At 39.7% G+C, this 23,634-nt stretch overlaps 1 protein-coding gene across 2 annotated transcripts in view; it reads left to right on the top strand.

Annotated features, from left to right (window-relative positions):
* LOC126163031 (uncharacterized) overlaps positions 1-23,634 on the top strand; it is a 300,543-nt gene that overhangs the window by 31,998 nt on the left and 244,911 nt on the right. For both annotated transcript variants that reach the window (XM_049919905.1, XM_049919904.1), the window contains exons 2-3: positions 4,037-4,101; positions 6,257-6,439. In XM_049919905.1, the coding sequence (XP_049775862.1) occupies positions 4,037-4,101; positions 6,257-6,439 (248 nt within the window). The remainder of the gene's footprint in view (positions 1-4,036; positions 4,102-6,256; positions 6,440-23,634) is intronic.

The raw sequence follows: 23,634 nt of genomic DNA, 5'->3' as shown, positions 1-23,634 counted from the left end.
TCCTGCACCCCCTCTCTCTTTCCATTCCCTCCTGCCCCCTCTCTGTGTGTTCCTGCCTCTACGTATCTCCTCCTCTATCCATGTTAAGCTTCCCCCAGCAATGCCTTTCCTCAAATGTAGCCCTTGCAAAACAAGTCAATAAAGCAGGCTGATACCACTTTCACTACATGCCTTTGTACAGGGCAGCCCACACGCCAGGGCCTTGAAAACGGTGTTTTGCTCCTTGACATATAGACTGCCATGCAAAGTGGGTCACTAAATAAGGCTGACTACTCCAACGCAACATTCCTGTTATGCAGTGCTTCTTCTGTTGTTGGGGCCTGGTAAACTGTTTCTTGCCCCTGTAGTGTAGGCCACTCTGCAAAGCAGGTTGATAGGGTAGACCGATACTATTCCCTCAGAACACACGTCATGCAGGGCAGCCTATGTGACAGGGGCTGAATAAAGCAGGTATGTCTGGTCTCATATTGTGTCCACTACTGCACCTCTGTTAACTGATGTGGTACCCATTTTGAACACTTCTTGTGTACCTTCAAGTCCTGCCATAAAATGCATATCATTATTGCTCTCGACATGCTCATCCATGCCATTAGTTTCTGTACAGTCCAGTGTCAGCCCTGTGTTCAACAATGTTCAATAACATCTTACATCAGGTCAGTACGGGCAGACATGGGAAGCTCACTTTGTGGTGAGTCAGTCGTCATTGCACAATCGTCTAAGAAAGCCAGCATCAAACATGCAACTGTTCGACAGAGGAATTCCCTATCACCCACAGCTGTTTGTAGTTCTGGATGACGATGAGTAGCACATCTGTCAATGAGAAAGGCAATTTTCAAGTATGCTCGCTGTTCTACTTTGCTTACACCCATAGTTTAGCACAGCCAAGCACAGACTGAATGTTTCAGGTGCTGCTACCGAGCCATCCCTGCACATGGTTGCAATCTGTTTATTGATTTCAGCACTGTTTGCCACAGGCTTTTGAATGTATGTGCTGTGGTTATGGTGATGCCACGTGTTTGCACAATGTGCCACAGTTGTCAAGATTTATGGGATTATCTGTATATATAGCCTTTTTCCCACAAGTTCACATACCTAAGTGTTCAACACATACTCATATGTTTCACACATGTACTACTTCTCCATTCTTGGTCTATCTCCTGCTTCCCCATTCTGCCACCTGTTCCTCTACCTCTCTCTGACCAGCTCCTCCTTCCCACATCTCTCTGTCGATACCCTTTTCCCCCACTGTTCATCTTCTTATCTACTCCTCACCCTACCGCATGCCCATTCTCATCCCCTGCCTCTCTGCTTGTCTCCTCTTTCCCACTTCTGTGCCTCTCTCTTTCTTTCCACATATCTGCCCATCGCCTCCCCCCATTCTCTCTCTGCCCACCTTCTTGTCTCTTCCCTCTCTGTCAATCTACTCCTCCTCCCCCTCCTCCATCTCTCACCAGCTACTCCTCCTCCCCCATCTCTGTCCACCTCATCGTCCCCCATCTCTCTCTATCCACCTCCTTCTCTTACCATACTCTTTCTGTCCATCTCTTCCTGCTCCCCTCTTCTTATCCAGCAACTCTTGTCCCCCTCTCCCTACATCTTCTCCTTCTCCTCCTCCTCACCTCACTGTATTCATCTCCTCCTTCCCCTTTCTCCCCTTTAAATTCCTCTTTCCCTCTCCCTATCCATCTCCTCCCCCCCCCCCCCCCTCTGTCCCCTATCCTGTCCCTCTCTCTGTCCCTCCCCATTAATTTATAATTTCTTTAAGGTTATGGCAAAAAATAAAACTTAATTATTTTTGCTGCTGTATTATTGTGCTTAGGAAACTGAGAGTTGGCAGATAAGGTGTTTAAATAATGGACGATGTAGTGAAGTGAGCAAGCTCTGACGTGGTGATGGTTGGTGGTTGGTTTGGGGAAGGAGACCAGACAGCATGGTCATCGGTCTCATCGGATTAGGGAAGGATTGGGAAGGAAGTCGGCCGTGCTCTTTCAGAGGAACCATCCCGGCATTTGCCTGGAGTGATTTAGGGAAATCATGGAAAACCTAAATCAGGATGGCCGGACGCGGGATTGAACCGTCGTCCTCCCGAATGCGAGTCTGACGTGGTGACTTAAACCATGAGTGTATATAAAGACAGTGGGTTTGATATATCTTCTCCTTCTTCTTTATTTCCCTCTCTCTCTCTCTCTTTTTTGCCATAATGGCTCAGCATTATTGGGGAGGGGGGACTGTAACGTCATCTCCTTGTGGTCCACATTCTGTGCTGTTAGTGTCAGTCTTGCTGGTGCGCCATTTTTCTGGTAAAGAGTAATTTGACAAATGATACTTCCACTGAAAGTCTGAGGCATTTATGAGGCAACTGCGACTGACTGCAGGATTCATCTGCAAATTGTGGTAGAGAGGTTTCATGTAGTGTATGATAGACTGTACAATACTATGCATGTATGCCTGCACTTTGTTAAAAAGATTACCTGCTGAGCACTGAAGAACCCTACAAATTAGAACAAGGCAAGGAGAATATTGGTATGCTTTGGTGTCACAACTGCCTTTGTATTTTTAGATGGGATAGTGATTGGTTACAAATACAGGATAAACCACTAATACACCTATAGGGCTTCTGGAGTGTCAAAGTATTTCTCTTCATTTATTTTGCATAATAAAGTCGCACAGGAGAGCTGTGACCATTATACGAATAGAGCATGCTCTTATCACCACATTATGGCCACTAATAACAACAGTCCCCTTGTGAAAACTTTTTCATTAAAATGTTTCAGGTACAGCTGATTATCAGAATATCTGCCAAAATATTGCATTTGTCATGAAAGGGCAACTGATAGATGATCTATTTAGAGCGAACATACAGTACTCAGATTAACTGACAAACATGTGTGCATACCAGAGAAAAGAACTCAATACAAAGTACCATGTCAACTGATGCCTGTTGTAATATTGGTGCTAAACTGATGGTGCACCACTGCTGCAAGAACTAGCTATCATAACCTGCCACCAAGTGACATGGTTGTAGTGGTGTTGGGACCCTGCATTAATAGTTGACAGACAATTATTAACAAAATCAGTATTAGGAACAAGTGTATAAACATAAAATAGCAATAAACCTTAAAGTTATGAATCATTGTTAGAAGTGTGCAAACAAAAGTATTTAATTAATACATGTGTTATGAGCAAGGTATTATGGGAAGAGGAGAGAGGGAGGACAAGGGGAGTTGGGATGGGCACAAAATAATCGTGACGCATGATAATGAGAGCCAGCTACCTACAGCAGTGGCAAACTTGTAACTTAAGTGTAGAGGAGGGATTCACTGTAAGTCTATTTGGTATAGCACAACCACATGTAAATGAAATCCCTTTAATGTCAGGATAGGAAGGGGTACAGGCAAATGTCGACCAGAATGGGGAGGGAGGGGGGGGGGGGGGGGGACAGCATAAGGCATGGGAAGAAATATGTTTATTGACTTACAATGCTACTGCACTACGTCACATGAGAAGTAATGAAGAACAGCAATGATGGTTAATAGGTCTCAGGAGAGAGCTTGTGTTCCAGATTAGATAAACACAGGGAAATGATATACATTAATAAATATCATAAAAACAATGCTAAGATTTTAAACCTGTGACTAAAGTGAGATCTTCTGTAAGTTTTTTAGGTATTGCAGCACCTTATACAAGATGTAAGAGAAATTTCTTTAATTTCAGAATAGTCAGGATAGCAAGGAGAATGGGGAAGTGTGCACCAGACTGCATTTAGGTACACATTGCACCCTCATCACATGTTTTACACTGATGTGGGGAGTACAAATATCCTGTTAAATCATTCACAAATTAGATTTAAACTTTTTTTTCATTTTCATTCCATGCAATAAATAAATATACTGTCTAAGTGATGAAATTGAATATGCTGTCTTCTGCTTAGTTCATGTTAAAGCTTTTGTGGGTGGGTCACATGCAAACATGTGTGCATTTATGCATGTGAATGTATCTAATTTTGAGCATTAAAGTACTGTTTGCAACTTTTCAGGTTGTGAAGTGTGTGGGGATGCTCATCCTACAAAGTCTTGTCCATTACTTGCTGAAGCAAAACATGTAAGTGTATTTCATTTGTTTACTTTTAGATTTAATTCAGTTACATAAGCTTTCATGGTGGTAGGTATTAGTACATTGGTAGAACACTAGGGAAATGCAATCAGTCTGCAAAGGAGATTGCTCACAAAACACTCATATGACCCATCCTAGAATTTTGCTGAAGTCTGTGGGAGCCATACTAAATAGGAGTAACTGGGGATACTGAATGTGTATGAAGATGGGCAGCACATTTGGTCACCAGTTTGTTTGACCCATGGAAGAGTGTCATGGAGATGCAGAATAAACGGAACTGGCAAATGCTTGAAGATAGGTGCAAGCTATCCTGTGGAAGCCTAGTTACAAATTTTCAGAGTGATGAATTTAGGAATGTACTGCAACTCACTAGGTATTGCTCCCATGGGGATCACAAGTACCAAATTAGAGAATTATAGTGCACACAAACGCCTTTAAACAGTCATTCTTCCTGTGCTCCAGATGTGACTGGAAAGGCTGCTGTGCAATACACAGTAGTTTGCAGAATATGTATGTAGATGTAGACGATAATAAAATAGACTATTTGAGGGAAAGAAGCAAATGTGAAGCAACAACACAGATTCATTACTGGAAAATTAATAATTATATATTATTTTATATTTTTTTGGTCCTGTTTCTTAAAGATAAAATTTAAAAGTAAATTTGCAGGATAACATTACACAAGAGAGAAAAGAAACACATGAACTCATGAAAAGTTGAGTTAGAGACAACTGTTCTGTTGGTGAGGGAACATTTCTGTATGACAGATGATATACTTGGCATGCAACATGCCTGTGATTTTGTCTGACCTTCCACTGATTGTCAGCATGACAGTCAAGTGCATAATAGGCAAGTCGTGCAGTATCAGTGACTTTTGTTGTGATCAAGTCATGGATGCCCAATGCATGGAACACTCCGTCTGTGGGGACATGCAGGGAATGGGTTTTTATCAGCATGTCGTGGGTGTAGTACAAGTCCCTCGATTCAGAGAAAACCACCACTGTCAGAGTCAAATGTACTGGCCAACAATTTGGTGATGACAGTGGTTCTCATCAGCCATTGCATATTTTAACAACAGATAGATGGCAGATGGTGCAACAAATTACTTGCCTACAACATCTGTGTAGGACTCCCATTCAGAACAACCTCTTCACTGTTAGTTACAGAAACCACAACCTCTCATGGGTAACTCGGCTACCTCTGCATGTTATAAGGGCCAAAGACTAGCACAGGCACAGAATCACCATCATTGTATGCTCAGAGTGTTGAAACATGTAGCGGAATTATTGGGTTGTGGAAAATGGCAAGATGTTGGTACATATCAAGAAGCATGCGAGTTGAACCTATGTGACATTATGTTGCATATTTCACTTCATCGAACATATCTAAAAATACTTAGTGTCGTTGACAATATCATGAAAAAGATAGAATGCTAGGCACCACATAAATGAGGCACTGAGTTGCAGACAAGCACAATAAGAAGACTGTTAAACACTAACCCTTTTGGACAAAAAGACTTCTGTAATAGAATACACAAATACATTCATGCAGACACGACTCACATACACTTTGTTACGGTCTCCAGCTGCTGGGGCCAGATTCAGTTATGAAATTAGTACATTTGCATTTATTGACAAGGTTGGGCCAGAGACAGTATCCGTGTGTGTGAGAGAGTTGTGCTTTTTGCACCCCATTGTTGTTATAGCAGTGTCTCATAAACTTGTAGTTAACATAGAGCTTTTATATTGGATCTGGGATATCAGAAACACTTTGAAAATAAATTTGCTGTGCTATCATTTGCTAGTCAGTTAACAAGAGATTGACAAAATTTGGGCACTATATGTTGAAAGCAAATGCTAACCAGAAATTAAGACAGTATTCAGATGAAGTTTAGACTAGTCTTTTACTTTGATGCTGTATCACTTTCATTATTTCAAAATTTCTTATTGGTGTTTACTGATGTCTGTCAACAAGTGAACTGAATTTTATCATTGTCTAGAGATAGAGGGGAGAGAGAGAGAGAGAGAGAGAGAGAGAGAGAGAGAGAGAGAGAGAGAGAGCAAATTTAAAAGTTGTTCCAGGAAGCTGAATATTGTGCGTAGCCCTCTTCAAGTGTAATGTTGAATTTATATTCTGCAAACAGGTTCAAGATGCAAAGATTCCCTCTAGAGCCAGGTTAACCTTGCCTCCAAATCTTGCAGTTCTCAATGTAGCTGATGGGACATCAGTAATTGCAAAGGCAGATATTGGTTGTGGTGCTATGTTTGGCCCATTACAAGCTCTGCATTCTGCAGCATTGCCCGAGGGTGTGAAGTTCCCACTGAAGGTGAGTTTTATTGAAGAGGTTTTGTTGTGTGTGTGTGTGTGTGTGTGTGTGTCTATATATATATAAAAACAAAGATGATGAGACTTACCAAACAAAAGCGCTGGGAGGTTGATAGACACACAAACAAACACAAACATACACACAAAATTCTAGCTTTCGCAACCAACGGTTGCCTCGTCAGGAAAGAGGGAAGGAGAGGGAAAGACGAAAGGATTTGGGTTTTAAGGGAGAGGGTAAGGAGTCATTCCAATCCCGGGAGGGGAAAGACTTACCTTAGGGGAAAAAAGGACGGGTACACACACACACACACACACACACACACACATATACAGACACAAGCAGACATGTACAGAGGCAAAGAGTCTGTATATGTCTGCTTGTGTCTGTATATGTGTGGATGGATATGTGTGTGTGTGCGAGTGTATACCCGTCCTTTTTTCTCCCTAAGGTAAGTCTTTCTGCTCCCGGGATTGGAATGACTCCTTACCCTCTCCCTTAAAACCCAAATCCTTTCGTCTTTCCCTCTCCTTCCCTCTTTCCTGACGAGGTAACCGTTGGTTGCGAAAGCTAGAATTTTGTGTGTATGTTTGTGTTTGTTTGTGTGTCTATCGACGTGCCAGCACTTTCGTTTGGTAAGTCACATCATCTTTGTTTTTATATATCTGCACTGCTCTATATCTTTTTATTATTTCTTTCACTTTAGAATACTGTAAAATTACAAGTATGTTGAATGGCTGGCCTGTACTTACCATCTCGAGGCGAAATTCCAAGTGCTGCCAATAGACACCTTTACAAGTAGTGCAAGCAGGCTGCACTGAGCCTCTTGGTTAGTTTATGTATGTGTTGACTTCATTTTAGCTTGTTGCCCAGTTGCACCCTGTTTACAGTTTTTTACTTTTAGTATATAACTATTAATGTCTGGTAGTAAACATTCTGACAAAGAAATGAAGCACAGTAATAAAATTTAATCTTGTTCAGTTATGGTTGTCCAACCACAGTGAAAATGCTGACATGCACTTATTTATTTATTTGATCCAAGAATACTTTTTTAGTAAATTGTTTGTATACATTGTATGGGACAAGGATAAGCATAATTAACTTACGATTACAGGAGTCATTGTGACTACATAGTCAACACAACCAAAAAGTGCATAATAATGTGAACTGACATATTACTATTTACTTTTCTCCATAAGACAGCGGTACTTATTAACCCTCGAGCGGACACGCCGTTTTTCATAACACGAGTGGGCGCGCAGTGCACTTTGTATACATGTATAGAATAGCTTCATCTATGTTGCCAAGTTGAGTCATGTATGATCAAAATCACAGTTTAATCTTAGTTTATTTAAACAACAATAAAATAAACTTACATAATATGAGCTACACCACTGTTTTATTAAACAATAATGAAATAAATTTTCAGTACAACATCCTGTCGTGAAGGTCAGGTGTTACAGAGACAGTAATGACCCACTCGAAGCATTAAGCAGTGCAGTGGCATTAGATCCCATCCAGCTTCTTATTTGATCACTATTTATCTCATAGACAACTGCCTCAGTGTGGCATTAGGCTGCTAGCTCATAATCAGGGTCATTTTTTTTTTTTTTTTTTTTGCATGGATCGTAAATTTTTTCTGCCTAGCTTGCTTTGTGTTGTATATTACTGCTGCTCGCTTGGACGTATGACAACACAAACTATCATTGTTTTACCTGAAGCACTAATGAAGGAAAAGGTACTGGTCAGCAGCTGTGAAACAAAAATGGAATAGTGCAAAATCATTTTATTTTTTGTTGGCACACTTTATACTCAGGCACGCCTGCTCGAGGGTTAAAAGTGACTACATGATCAAAACAAACTAAATTATAGTATGAAGTGACATAGTATACAGTTAACAGTATTTGGCAAATGAGGTTTACTTATTATGATGTTCCACAAATTCAAAGACAGAGTAGAAGCAGTGGTAATGTAAAACCTGTATCAGCCTAATCCTAATTATATATAATGTTGATATGCATTTGAAGTAAAAAGGCATATAACCATAACTCTAGTATGGGATACTCCTGTTTTGCGTAAGTTTGTGCTCAGTTGTTTGCATGGCGGTTAAGTGTCTGCCTAGTTTTGTATGCATGTAAATCATAGTTATGTCTAAAAATGTTTTTTCAAGACACTTTCTTTTGTAAAAGTTGTATATACAAATAAGGCAGAGGCAGTATTTTCAGACTTCTAAAAAGGGCATTTAGCTTTGTTTATCACCCTGACAATTTTTTTCTGTATTTTAAATGTCTTTCTTAAATTGTGAAATTTCCCCAAAAAATTATGCAGTTTATCAATGGTGACTGTATACTACTGTGTTACAGCTTGTATTTTGAGTGAGAATTCTAACAGCATACATATTCAGTTTTTTATTTGTATTGTTAAGCTTCATTTCCCACTTCGAATCTTCCTGTAGATGTATGCCTTAAAATTCTGCATAACTCACATTTGAGACATTTTTCCTTTGCTAGTGGAAAGAAGATCTGCAGGGTAGAGGTTTTGTATGGAGTGAAATTTAACTGCCGCAGTTCGTTAAGAACTTATGATGTTCTTGTTTCTCATGAACCACCGTGCTATCCCTCTGCAGGTCTGGGGATTAGAATAGGCCCGAGGTATTCCTGCCTGTCATAAGAGGCGTCCAAAAGGAGTCTCCCACTTTTTGGCCTAAACAGTTATGGTCCCCTTTTAGGATTTGACCTACATATCTTTCCAAATTATCTGAAGTGCGGGCCATTTAGGGAAGGACACCTTATGTGGTGTGCCATATATCCAGTGTGCAGTAAGACCTTGAATTCTTACCCTCCCACACATCACCATTAAATTTTTGAGTCTCTTCAAAAGTTTTGAAAGCTTCGAGTGGCGTAAGATATATATATAAAAGAAACTATTTTTTGCTTCATTTTCTGGTTGTTGGCTGCGGCATGTCTAGGGGTAGATTCTTGAGGCTGAAATTTTTTTAACTTTGTGAGTTACAGTTGACATAATAACTGATGAAGATTTGCCTGTTGTATTCTTGAATTTTATTTTCTTGTCACATTTTTTTCAATATCACATCATCTTTCCATTTTCCACTTCTGTAACACCACAAATTACATTGTTATTGCTGATCGTAAAAATACATCAGACTCCACCAGAGGCATGCCTACTACTACTAACTCATTCCGTGGTACCAACATATTCCAAAGAGCTTACAAAACAAAAGAGTTTACAAAATTTCTTGACAAGAGAAGAATCTTCACTAAGTTATTTCATTATTTTATAAATGAGTCCGGAAATAAATTTAATAAATATCGTGAGATTGTGCAATTAATAATAGGAATTTTAAGTATTCCAGATATTTTGTAATTTCAAATAATTCTAAGAGAAGAGCAATTCCAATGCACACACAGAGCCAGCACTTATCGATTTTAACAAATTAATTTATTATTGTACTTTTCAGCCTGAAATATAATAAATTGTATAGAAAATCAAATGAAATTCTTTTAGTGAAACAGCTGAGATAATTTTAACCTATACAAGATTCGAAAGTACTTTTTGTTATGGGCTATTCTTATATAAAAAAGGTAATGTTAGTGGTGGGTGTCCCATTACAACATCCCCCTCACAAAATTTGTAAACAGTATGTTTACAATATTTCGTGACGGACTATAAGGTTTGCCAATTGGTGTACAAAATGATGCCAAAAGATAGAATCCAGATGAATAGAAGTATCTGATACATTACGTATTACAGAAAACATAAGAAAATATCTACTATTCATGTCATAATCTATTCCTATATCGGAATATGGCATTCAGATTTTCAGATTGTGGAACATTCTGTCACAAGACAATTGATACAAAGTCAAAACTACAACATTGCAACACTAAACTATAGAAATAAATTCAGAGATAATGTAAATTACCAGAATTACAAAATGTAAGTTTACATACATACATACAATCAAACCTTCAAAATCTTCAAAAGAGAAGAGAAAAATTTCAGAGCCAAGGTGTACGAAGAATGATCCACCTCAATAAACACACAATAACGGGCACAGACCAGAAGAATATACTCAACTATGAGTAGGCATATAGTACAAAATCAATCAGCCACATTAACCAGAGTATTTACAGATATGTTGACTCATGAAAGAACAAAATAATGGAAAAATATTAGGGCCTAATCTTACAATGTGGGGACCAACCCATTAATCCAAATCACACTGGGTACAAACCAGCAAAAAATGTTTCGACACAACAAAATGAATAAACCTCATAATAATATCAGTAAGTTCAACTATATGCAAAGAGTAACTGTAAGAAGCATCTAGCCTCAATCAGTGGTTGTATACTTTCCTTGAGTACACACACACAGTCGCAATGACCAGGGCTTTCCATTACAGAGTTAAGCTCGAATCTGCCCACAACTCAAGTTCCAATCAAATACAATACTGTACTCAGGATAAATACAGGTAAACATTGTCATAAATAGCTTTGAATGATGACATAATTGGGTAGCTTGAGGACCAAAATCTGTGTATGAAAGCAGACATGTATACTTGTTGTTATATTGCCTATATTAGTAAATTTCTTCCACTCTATTTGCTAATTGTCCATACAAACTAACTTATGTACATAAAAGCCTAGAAGATTCATTTACAATTGATAGAAAAAAAATACATACTGGTTTAAAGTTACATAATGTATTGAGAAGTCAATCCCCCTACTTGGGGGGGAAAGAACATGCATATATGCAGAATAACACTGTCTTTAGCAGTCTTGACTAACAATTCACAAATATCAGTCACAACACTAATGTAACTGTACCATGCTGGACCAGTTGACTTACAAGAGGTCATAGGTGCTGGGTAATGTGCTCAAGTGTTCTGACTGATATTTGTGGATTGTTAGTCAAGAATGCTGAATACAGTGTTATTCTGCATAAATGTTTTTTTTTTCTCCAAGTAGGGGGATTGACTTCTCAATACATTATGTATACAGCAGTGTGGGGAGTGGATCCGCTCACATCTTTCAGTTTCCTCCTTAGAGTTCTCATCACAGACTTAAACGGATAGGTAATTTCCTGTCTAGCATTCACATCAAATCCTGAAACATTGTTTTGTGTGCTAAATATGCTGTGCAATATCTTTGTCACATCACATGAGATATGCTCTCCCTATTATTCATTTTTCAAAGTCAGTTATATGGAATTTATGTCAGGTGCAATTAAAAAGTGTTCACATATGGAACATTAATAATCAGAGTTAAATGCAATAAAAAGGATGGACTAATAAGATGTTACACACAGATATACTAAGATACTATCCCTAATTTTTCTAGTACAAATTATGAACATTGTTGTATTTCAAAATTGCAAAAGGATCTACTAATTTAGTCTAATGGCATATATGTATCAAATTCTAAAGCACAAATCTATTACAGAACATTAGTGTATCACAGATTTTAACTCAGTCAATAGATTAGACAGAACTTTAAAAATCAAATCATCTTACATACTAAATTCTAGACAAACAACACACAGTTATATAGTCTTATGAATCTATCGATAGATTTGAACTCAGTCAATGGACAAGATAGACTTTAGAAACTACATACTATATTTATGGCAAACAAAACGTGATTACATAGTCTTATAAATCTACAAACATAGTGTATACTTTCTTCTAGACTATGGATCATTATGCCTTCATGTTCATAGGTCTTGCCCTCTATGCTAAATGTTAACAGTGCTTGACATTTTACATACTTTGCTTTGCTTTGCTTACCAGTAGTTCCCCTTATCTTTACACCTACAATGGGCATTTACACAAAATTCTTACTGGATTTTGTCTCTAAATTGTTCAGATATACCACAAACTCGGTTGCCTGTATCAATCAAACATTTTCCTTCCCGCTAATCAATCTTAATCCTAATGTAAGGACATCCAAATTCTGAATCGTCATCTCTGTTATTAGCACTTCATGTAAAAGATCACTTTCAGTTTCATCAAATGCTACAGTCATATTGTTTTTGCTGGGTTTTATCAACTTTACCGGTGTTATAGCATTACTTTGGTTACACATGTCAGATAGAGATTGAACACACTGAATGGATTCCATAGCACAAGTAACATTACTTATTACAGAAGGGACACAAAATATATTACTGTCAAAATTACATGTCCTACTTAGTTCTTTTTTCACTTCATTCCACCAATTTGGATACAAATTTTCACTAACCACAGCCAACTTATTTCACAGTGCACATTTATCTATGTTATCATCAGTCTGGTCCTAGGCTTACAGATAACTCACGACATTGATGAAAAACTGCTTTGACCGGACTGGTATCCCGTGACTCTCTCCCACATCATCACATTCATTACTTACCTTATCTGTATTGACTAGTAACTCTGAAACTTCATTATTCGTAAACTCCACAAATACCTGATACTCATCATCATCATCATCATCATCATCATCATCATCATCATCATATTCTTCCAAAATTACTTCATCAACAACATCATTAACAACACAAGTCTCATCACCATCAAAGTCGCACACATCACCTACATTCATTTGCAACAAGCAACCAGTCTCAGACTTTGCAACCTCAGTCATTTCACAGCTGTCATTCACATCTACACTCCTGGAAATGGAAAAAAGAACACATTGACACCGGTGTGTCAGACCCACCATACTTGTTCCGGACACTGCGAGAGGGCTGTACAAGCAATGATCACACGCACGGCACAGCGGACACACCAGGAACCGCGGTGTTGGCCGTCGAATGGCGCTAGCTGCGCAGCATTTGTGCACCGCCGCCGTCAGTGTCAGCCAGTTTGCCGTGGCATACGGAGCTCCATCGCAGTCTTTAACACTGGTAGCATGCCGCGACAGCGTGGACGTGAACCGTATGTGCAGTTGACGGACTTTGAGCGAGGGCGTATAGTGGGCATGCGGGAGGCCGGGTGGACGTACCGCCGAATTGCTCAACATGTGGGGCGTGAGGTCTCCACAGTACATCGATGTTGTCGCCAGTGGTCGGCGGAAGGTGCACGTGCCCGTTGACCTGGGACCGGACCGCAGCGACGCACGGATGCACGCCAAGACCGTAGGACCCTACGCAGTGCCGTAGGGGACCGCACCGCCACTTCCCAGCAAATTAGGGACACTGTTGCTCCTGGGGTATCGGCGAGGACCATTCGCAACCGTCTCCATGAAGCTGGGCTACGGTCCCGCACACCGTTAGGCCGTCTTCCGCTCACACCCCAACATCGTGCAGCCCGCCTCCAGTGGTGTCGCGACAGGCGTGAATGGAGGGACGAATGGAGACGTGTCGTCTTCAGCGATGAGAGTCGCTTCTGCCTTGGTGCCAATGATGGTCGTATGCGTGTTTGGCGCCGTGCAGGTGAGTGCCACAATCAGGACTGCATACGACCGAGGCACACAGGGCCAACACCCGGCATCATGGTGTGGGGAGCGATCTCCTACGCTGGCTGTACACCACTGGTGATCGTCGAGGGGACACTGAATAGTGCACGGTACATCCAAACCGTCATCGAACCCATCGTTCTACCATTCCTAGACCGGCAAGGGAACTTGCTGTTCCAACAGGACAATGCACGTCAGCATGTATCCCGTGCCACCCAACGTGCTCTAGAAGGTGTAAGTCAACTACCCTGGCCAGCAAGATCTCTGGATCTGTCCCCCATTGAGCATGTTTGAGACTGGATGAAGCGTCGTCTCACGCAGTCTGCACGTCCAGCACGAACGCTGGTCCAACTGAGGCGCCAGGTGGAAATGGCATGGCAAGCCGTTCCACAGGACTACATCCAGCATCTCTACGATCGTCTCCATGGGAGAATAGCAGCCTGCATTGCTGCGAAAGGTGGATATACACTGTACTAGTGCCGACATTGTGCATGCTCTGTTGCCTGTGTCTATGTGCCTGTGGTTCTGTCAGTGTGATCATGTGATGTATCTGACCCCAGGAATGTGTCAATAAAGTTTCCCCTTCCTGGGACAATGAATTCACGGTGTTCTTATTTCAATTTCCAGGAGTGTACATAAAAAATACCACTTAATTCAGATCCAATACAGTAATCACCTGTTTTACATACATCATTAACACTGTTTCTGACCAAGAGAAGAAATCATTAGTATACACTACATAAAAATTCTCATTACTCTTACATTCTGGTTTGTGATTAGTACCTACATCACTATAGTTAAACATAGTATCCCAAAACTTTTGATCAAAACATAAATGAGAAATCTGATGTTCCTTCTCTTCAGCTTCAGATACCTGTGCCACATTATTAACACTGATATTATTATCTAATTGTAAGTGTAAATTGGGGTTCCTGTGCTTGTTGTGTTTCCTTGTCACAAAACTGTGGACCTTCATTGAGGCGGACTGCAGTTACCTGATTAATTACCTCTATGATTATTTCTTCTATTAAATTGACCATGGTTATCCGCATTACTCCTATTCTAGTGATCTTCAAAATTTCTGTGTTAATTACCATTTTGACCCTTATAGAAGTTATCACTATCTCTGTTTCTGTAGTTATCACCATTGTAATCTCCATCATTTCAGTTGTTATGGTACATACTTCTTTCTGCTGCTCTATCCAGCCTTTCAACATATTGTAAAAATTGTTCAAGGCAATCGTCAGGTCCGTGTACTAAATCCCACTGCAACCTTTCTGGTAATCTCCTTTTTAGTGCCTCAGTCAATGTCATTTCGTCAAATGCTTTGTCATGGTGTGTTAATTTCTTAAGTTGATTCTTAAAAAACTCTTTCAGAGTACTGTACCTATTTCTATAATTACGACCATTCAAAAATTCACTTTTAATTCTCCCTTGTTCAGCTTCTGACCAAAATTTATTTAAAAACTTTTTCGAAACTCTCCTGCTGACTTAAATTTAGATTTACCCAAGACAGAGCTTCACCTTCAAGATAACAAATTTAAATTTTTGATCGTCACTCATGCCTGACACAAAACTATCTCTATAGTGGTGCAGAAAATCCACTGGATGTAAATTGCCTGATGGAAAACGTTTGAGTGGAATGTTGGACCACACAGTACCATTATTTGAACACAGATTGTTGTAAATGCAGTTTTCCTGAACTTCTGAAATTTTTTGATCTAAAACATTTACATTAGTTTGTATACTGTTTTCAACATTTAAAATATTTTGATATAAACTACTAAAGTTCTCTTCCATTTTTTCTCTACGGCCTTCTGTTGAACTCTGACATGGTTAACATTCGTTGTCTGTCGTGCAGATTCACTTACTAGCTCATTTTCCATAACAATAAATTTTGTTTCTAAGATATCAACTTTTTCTTTCACACTTTTTAATCCGTCTGACAACCTGTTTTTTAGCTCCAAAACGTGATTACTAAGTTGGTCTATTTGGTATTGTACCCTGTCCATTTTACTATTGTTTTCAGACTGTTTTGTCTTCATTTTCTCTAATTTTGCCAAAATCAACTGCAAAATTTCAGTTTTTACTGTTTCTTTGGTGACTACACTTTCACTTGGTTGAAACATGTCTTGGCTGAGTCCTACAGCTTTCACTTCATCACCACTACCCTCCTCTCTATTATTCATTTTCCTAGCAATCACATGAGTAAAAAAGTCAATTTCATTTATTTATTTATTTATTTATTTATTTATTTATATACTTGTTCCATAGATCTGTACATGTGAGCAAGTCACTCAGATGTGGAACGTGTCAATGTACATAATAAAATACATAGAATAAAGACATTGTTATAGTATTAATAACAGTGCACAAAAGTCATACTTATTAGCTTAAAAACTAGTCAACATAAATGTGAAGATAGCAGTTTCATATATAGGGCATTATTTCATCTATTTTAACCTTGAACAGTAATCAAAACTTCCCACTTTGGGTTTAAAAGTGACACAAAAATGGAAATGAGAAAAACAGGAATTTTTACATTAGGGCATTATTACGTTAGTTTAACAGTAAACAGTGTCAAAAAATTTAAAATCATCTTTCCAATCTGGGTTTTACTTATTTCTCTGAAAGAATTCCTCTAGTGAATAAAGTGAGGTCTCAAGTAAATAATTTTTCAAGCTACATTTAAATACTGATGTACTACTCCTTATACTTTTGATGCTGTTGGGTAGGGAATTGAAAATTTTCGTTCCAGCGTACTTTACCCCTTTCTGAATAAGTGTCAAGTTCTTTAACTCACAGTGGAAATCCTCTTTTCTTCTGGTGTTATGTTCATGATGTAGGCAATTCGTTTCATACAGAGTGGGGTTATTTATTACGAAGCACATCAGTGAATATATGTACTGAGATGTTGCTGTCAGTGTTTCAAGTCGTTTAAAAAGATTTCGACATGAGGTTCGTGGGGGTACACCACAAATGATTCTTATTGCTCTTTTTTGTGCTGTGAGGATTTTCTTTGCGGCAGGTGTATTGCCCCAGAAGATGATGCCATAACACATGACTGAATGAAAATAGCCAAAGTAAGCTGACTTTGAGATGGTAATGTCATTGAAGCGTGACAAAATTCATAAAGCAAATGTTGCCGACGTCAGCTGTTTTAGTGTTTGTAGAACGTGATGTTCCCAGTTCAGCCTACTGTCCACGTATACGCCTAGGAATTTTGATAAGTACACTTGCTTTATCATCTGATCATTCTGTGTGATAACTATTTCTTTTGGGTTTTTGTGGGTTGTCTGGAACTGGATAAAATTGGTTTTTTTCAGGTTTATTGAAAGGGAGTTAATACTAAACCAACCCAGAACTTCTTTAAGGATATCATTGACCTCAGATTCTAAGTCAGTAGTTGACACATTATCCACCACAATGCTCGTATCATCAGCGAACATTGTAAATTTACACTGCTTATTGATGGATAAAGGCAGATCATTAACATATATGAGGAACAGCAAGGGCCCAAGCACTGATCCCTGTGGCACTCCCTGCTGCACAATTCCCCACTCAGAGTCCACTATATATTGTGATACACTATCTGAAACATCTAGAATAATCTTCTGCTTCCTATTTTCGAGGTACGATTTTAACCAGTTTCCTACAGGTCCTGTAATTCCATAATGACAGGCCTTCTTGAGGAGTATCTGGTGATCTACACAGTCGAACGCCTTTGATAGGTCGCATAGGACACCAATTGGCAGCCTCTTTCTGTTTATAGACTCTAGAACATCATTTGTGAATGAGAAAATTGCGTTATCTATTGAAACTCCCGTTTGAAAACCAAACTGCTGACTGTTAATGATGTTCAGGTCACCAAGGTGTGCCACAATCCTGTTGTACAGAGCTTTTTCTAGGACTTTTGAAAATATTGTTAATAGAGAGATAGGGCGATAGTTTGACACATTTGTAGCATCCCCTGCTTTGTACAGGGGCCTGACAACAGCGTATTTCATTCTGTCTGGAAACACTCCTTGTTGCATGGATGTGTTGCAGATGTGAGCCAAAACTTCGGTCACTTCACTACAGCAAGCCTTCAACAGCTTGCTTGAAATATCGTCGATACCAGCAGAATGTTTATTTTTCAAAGACTGTATGATTTTTTTGATTTCATTGGCAGTAATGGGAGGCACACTTATTTGACTGAAAGGCTCTGGAAAATTATTTTTCATTATACAGGCAGCTTTATCTACAGAACCATGGCAACCTATCTGTGTTGGGACAGTTAAAAAATGTTGGTTAAAGATTTCAGCAATTTCCTCACTATTAGTTATCTCTGAGTTGTCAACAGTTAAAACAATATTTTTGTCTTTGGTGTAGTTTACAGTCCCTGTTTCTCTCTTTATCACATTCCAGATTGTTTTAATTTTATTTTCAGAATTAGTAATTTCAGATGCTATACACATACTTTTAGAGTTTTTAATTACTTTGGCAAGAATTTTACAGTAGAGTTTATAATGTTTTAGCTGAGCAGGGTTGTTAGAAGTCTTTGATGCTATGTAGAGTTGTCTTTTTCTCTGACACGAAGCTATAATGCCCTTAGTGAGCCATGGTTTTTTTGCAGACCTAGCAGGTTGGACTCTGTATGACTTTTTTGGAAATACACTTTCAAAGGTACCTGCTATCTCATTTGTGAATAAATTGTATTTTGAATTAGCAGTTTCTGCTAGATAAACAGGTGTCCAGTCAGTATGCTGAAGACATGATCTGAACGTTTGAATAGCTTCCTCACTTATTTTCCTTACTGTTTTCCATCTAGGTGAGGTGTCCCTCAGAGGAATTCCCAAACTGTTGAAAGTAACTCGTTGTCCGTCATGGTCAGACAGACCATTTATAACCATTTCAATATTAATATGGTTGACTTTACGCTGATCAACAAAAACGTTGTCAATGAGAGTACTGGAAGAGGTTGTGGTTCTGGTGGGCGAGCTAACCACGGGAACAAGGTTGTACGTGCACATGAGATTTTCAAACTCCACCTTGCAGGGAGAATTAACCAAGAAATCTATGTTAAAATCCCCAACAACTACCATGCCCCTATTTTTTCTACTTAAGTACAACAAAAGAGTATCTAATTGTTTAACAAACACTTTAAAATTACCAGATGGTGCCCTGTAAACTGCCACAACTGTTAATCTGGAGGCAGTGTCTGGCACCTCTATAGCACATACTTCAAAATGTAGCTCAAAGCAGAATCTTTGTACATCTATTGCCATGAACAAGACATTGTTTTTTACATATACAGCTACTCCTCCTTTGTCCATATTGTTCCTGCAATAAGACGTTGCCAAAACATAGTTGGGAATAGGGACCACTTCAATACCAGCAGTGATGTGGTGTTCTGTTAGACACAGAATGTGGGCACTGTTTATACCTTTTGTGTCTTCTATATTTGCTGTGAACTGATCCAGCTTGCAGTATAGGCCTCTTATGTTCTGATGAAACACTGTTAACTTTTGTTTGTCTTTAATTGTAAAGCTGCTTGAGTGAACTTTCGTTTGTGTATTAATTACTTGTTGCAGATTTTTGTTACTGGACCAAATCCTGCTAGAGTTGGCCCAGTTCACTAGTTTCCCTCGTTAGTTAGGGCTATGACTGGTCTGCTTTCATGATCGTTATTGTTTAGGCCTATTATTTCATGAAAAGCTTTTCCAATGTCTGCTGCTAGTTTATTTTTGCCAAACTGATTTAGATGTAGTCCATGCTTTGTGAAGCAGTGTCTCTCATACCTGTCTGTATCCAGTAGTGTCACATTCGTAAACTTAGTGCAAAAGTGTTTCAGTTTACTATTCGTTAGGCGAATTTCTCTGTTCACACAAGACCAGTCTGCCAGGTCGTATCTCGTGGGCACAGTTGTTAGTATTATGTTTGTATGCTGTAATAACTGCAGCAATACGAGTAGCTTTTTAATGAAAGTGTTGGCCTCGTTGCAATAAACATCGTTTGCTCCTGCGATTATCGCAACACAGTCTTTTTCCGTGAATTTGGCACATTCTGTGTGTATGTCTTCTACCACATTCACGAATTTTGCTCCTGGTTTAACAATTGCTGATATACACGAACCATCTTGAGCAGAGTTCGACATGCATGTCGAAATATTGCGAGCATGACTGTCTCCAAATATTTTTACGTTATTTTTCTGTTGTGTTTGTTTACGTACGCGATCGGAACTTTTTGTTACGCAACCACGCGTGTTTTGTGTACACGTGTTGCCGTCTACTACAAGTTTAGATGCACTGTTTTTGTTATTTGAATTATCACTGTTTATCAAGCACTGAACTTTGTCCACTGTTGAGGCTTCTTTATTCACTTGTGGGTTTCCTTTCTTGTATATAAATGTGGCGTCGTCGACGGTTACGTTTTCACGACGTACATAACACCGATCTACACACACTGTCGAAGCACTACTGTTTTGTAGAGCTGTATATCGGTCTTGGAGGACAGCGTATTTCACTTCTAGCACTTCAATATCAGTTTGTAGCATTCTGATTATTTCGTCCTTATTTTTGATAATGTTTGAAAATTTACTTTCACACGCGGCTGCTATGCATGGCTCACAGGTCCACAAATAGTCATCAGTTACGAGTTTTAAGTTGATCTTGCAGCAATTTTCATGAAACCAGTACTTGCAGGTTCTACACTGAATTCCTTTACGAACTTTTCTGATACACAATTTACAATTACTATTACTTTTATCTTCATAACTGGGAGCTGAACCTACACGTACTTTCTCTATCGGCGCCATCATAAATAGTTTGTACTTATCTTTTTTCTTATTAATGTTCCTTGTTGATAGTATCTCCTCACTGTTGATACAACCTTGTTGGGTAGCTCTCGGTCTTCTTTCTTTGAGTAATTGGAGATTCAAATAAACTGCAATTGAAACAAATCACTGTCTTTTCATCTTCTGCAACAGACAAGACTTCATTATCAGTCAACTGATCCCACATGATGCCTACAGTTGTAATCTTATCCTCCCACGCATCACCATTAAATTTTTCAGTCTCTTCAACAGTTTTGAGAGGGACTAGGATATACAAAAAAACTATTTTTACCTACATGTATCTTCATTTTCTCGTTGTTGGCTGCAGTGTGCCTAGGGGTAGATTTTTGAAGCTGAAATTTTTTTAACTGTGTGGTTTACAGTTGACATAATAACTGATGAAGATTTACCTGTCTTACTCTTGAATGTTATTTTCTTGTCACATTTTTTTTCAATATCACATCATCTTTACAATTTCCACTTCTGTAACACCACAAATTACATTGTTATTGCGAATCACAAAACTATATCCAATTCCATCAGAGGCATGCCTACTACTACTAACTCATTCTGCGGTACTAACATATTCCAAGGAGTTTACAAAACAAAAGAATTTACAAACTTTCTTGACAAAAAGAAGAATCTTCACCAAGTTATATCATTATTTTAAAAATGAATCCAGAATACATTTAATAAATATCATCAGATTGTGCAATCAATAATAGGAATTTTAAGTAGTCCAGATATTTCGTAATTTCAAATAATTCTAAGAGAAGAGCAATTCCAATGCACAAACAGATCCGGCACTTATTGATTTTAACAAATTAATTTCTTTTTATACATTTCAGCCTTAAATATAATACATCATATGGAAAATCAAATGAAATTCTTTTAGTGAAGCAGCTGAGATAATTTTAACCTATACAAGAGTCAAGATACTCTTTGGTGTCAGTTATTTCTATAAGCAAAGTTAATGTCAGAGGAGGGTATCCCATTACAACCTCCTGCACCTCGTATTGTGCTGGATCTGCAACTCCATCTGCAATCCGGTTATCTGGGCAGAGATGCTTTACAGGGTATATCATCTACTTCCGTAGTCCGCTACCCTCTTTTGCCCCAATGACAATATTGGATTTCTCGGCACCCAACATCCTGCACAGTAGTCAGTCCATTGTGACCGGGCCAACCTTTACCCATTTGGTGGTAGCACCCTGAGAACACAGGGGTCACACTGCTGATGTCCGAGTTGTAAACTCCCCATGTATGCCAAGGAGTAGATGCCATCTTCTTGGGGCATCAGGACTCCCAGCAATGGCCATCTGGCCAGGTGGCATTTGCTGTGGCTGGGTGGTGCCCATGGGGAGAGCCCCTATCGGAATGGTGAAATCAGGGCAGATGACCTGCAATTGAGCGGACCAAGTCATCTTTTGCCAGGGACCGAATAGCCCCTGCAGTCTCTAAAAAAGAAAAACTTGACTTTAATGCTGAGATATACAACCCCAAATCGTTCCCCTCCCTAGCTACACCATTGGAGGAATGTAGATGTATGGACAAGAGAGAGACGTATTTGCCAAGGTATTTAGTCTGCAGCAGAATGGATGGGGACTCCTTTCCGGCTATAAAGCCTCAATTTTTTGTCGAACACCTGGAGGACAAGTTTGGGGAAGTGGTTGCGCCGCTGTTGAAAATGAGAAGTGGGGCAGTCCTCATATATACAGCATCCCCAGCCCCGTCCCGTGCATTGCTCATTCATGACCACCTGTGTGATACCCCATTTCTGTCACTCCCCATGAAAGCCTCAACATGTTTCAGAGGATTATTTTCCATTGCGACCTCGTCTTGCAGTCTGACGATGAGCTCCATGCCAATTTAGAACAGCATGGTGTTCACTTCATTCGGCACATCTATAGGGGACCCAAAGAAAATAGGGTTACTACTGGTGCTTTCATCTTGGTCTTTGAGGTGATTCATTGCCTGAAAAGGTGAAGGTGATGGTTTACTGATCTGACATAAAACCATACATCCCTCCCCCTATGTGGAGCTTTAAGTGTTGTAAATTTGGGCACATGTCTTCCCACTGAAATTCCAGTGTCACATGTCAAGACCATGGACATCCACTGCATCCAAATACTCCATGTGTGCCTCCTCCTACTAGTGTCAGCTGTGAAGAGCACCACTCCCACTGCTCGCCAGACTGCACAGTACTCCAAAAGGAGTGGAAAATTATGGAGTACAAGACCCTGGACCAGCTGACTTAACAATATGCTAGAGGTAAATTTGAACAGTTGACATCTACATATGCTGCAGCTATGTCAACATCACCCTTACTTGTGACGGTAGTTCCGCAATCTGTGCCACATACAGTGGCCCCTCCGTGCCGCCTGAATACATCCGCCCCCTTGGCGGCAGTTGGTGGCACCTCTTCCTCTTCTTCCATTGCTCTCAGGGCATCTACTTTGGGAGCAATAACCCCCCCCCCCCCCTCCCAAACGGGGACATTGGTCCCCTCCACAAAGCCAGAGAGGCTACACCCTCCTCTGGCTCCTCTCTCATAGAAGGGGTCCCTTGGGACACTCCCTTCCAAGGTCTCCACTAATGCCACAGTGGACACTTGTCAGTGGCTGAAGGAGCCACAAGCTGCTGGACGAAGGGCTTCACAGTCTTCATCTGTGCCTGGAGCTAGTTCGGAGAAGTCCTCCCATCAAGCCCCTAAAGAGAAGCAAGAGGGCAAGCAAATGAAGAAGAAGTCTGCTAAGAAACAGGACCCTCTGGTGACCCCAACACTACTACTCCCTACCAGTTCAGCATCTGAGGACAAAGTGGAGATTTTACCATCACCCGATGGCCGGAATTTCACCAACATCTCAGTGGCAGTGGTAATGGATACAAATACTCAATTGGTGACAGCAGGTGATGCTGAGGCATAA

This window comes from Schistocerca cancellata, chromosome 2 (assembly GCF_023864275.1).
Source record: "Schistocerca cancellata isolate TAMUIC-IGC-003103 chromosome 2, iqSchCanc2.1, whole genome shotgun sequence".
NCBI classification, from domain to species: domain Eukaryota; kingdom Metazoa; phylum Arthropoda; class Insecta; order Orthoptera; family Acrididae; genus Schistocerca; species Schistocerca cancellata.
This window is presented reverse-complemented; position numbering and strand designations above follow the sequence as displayed.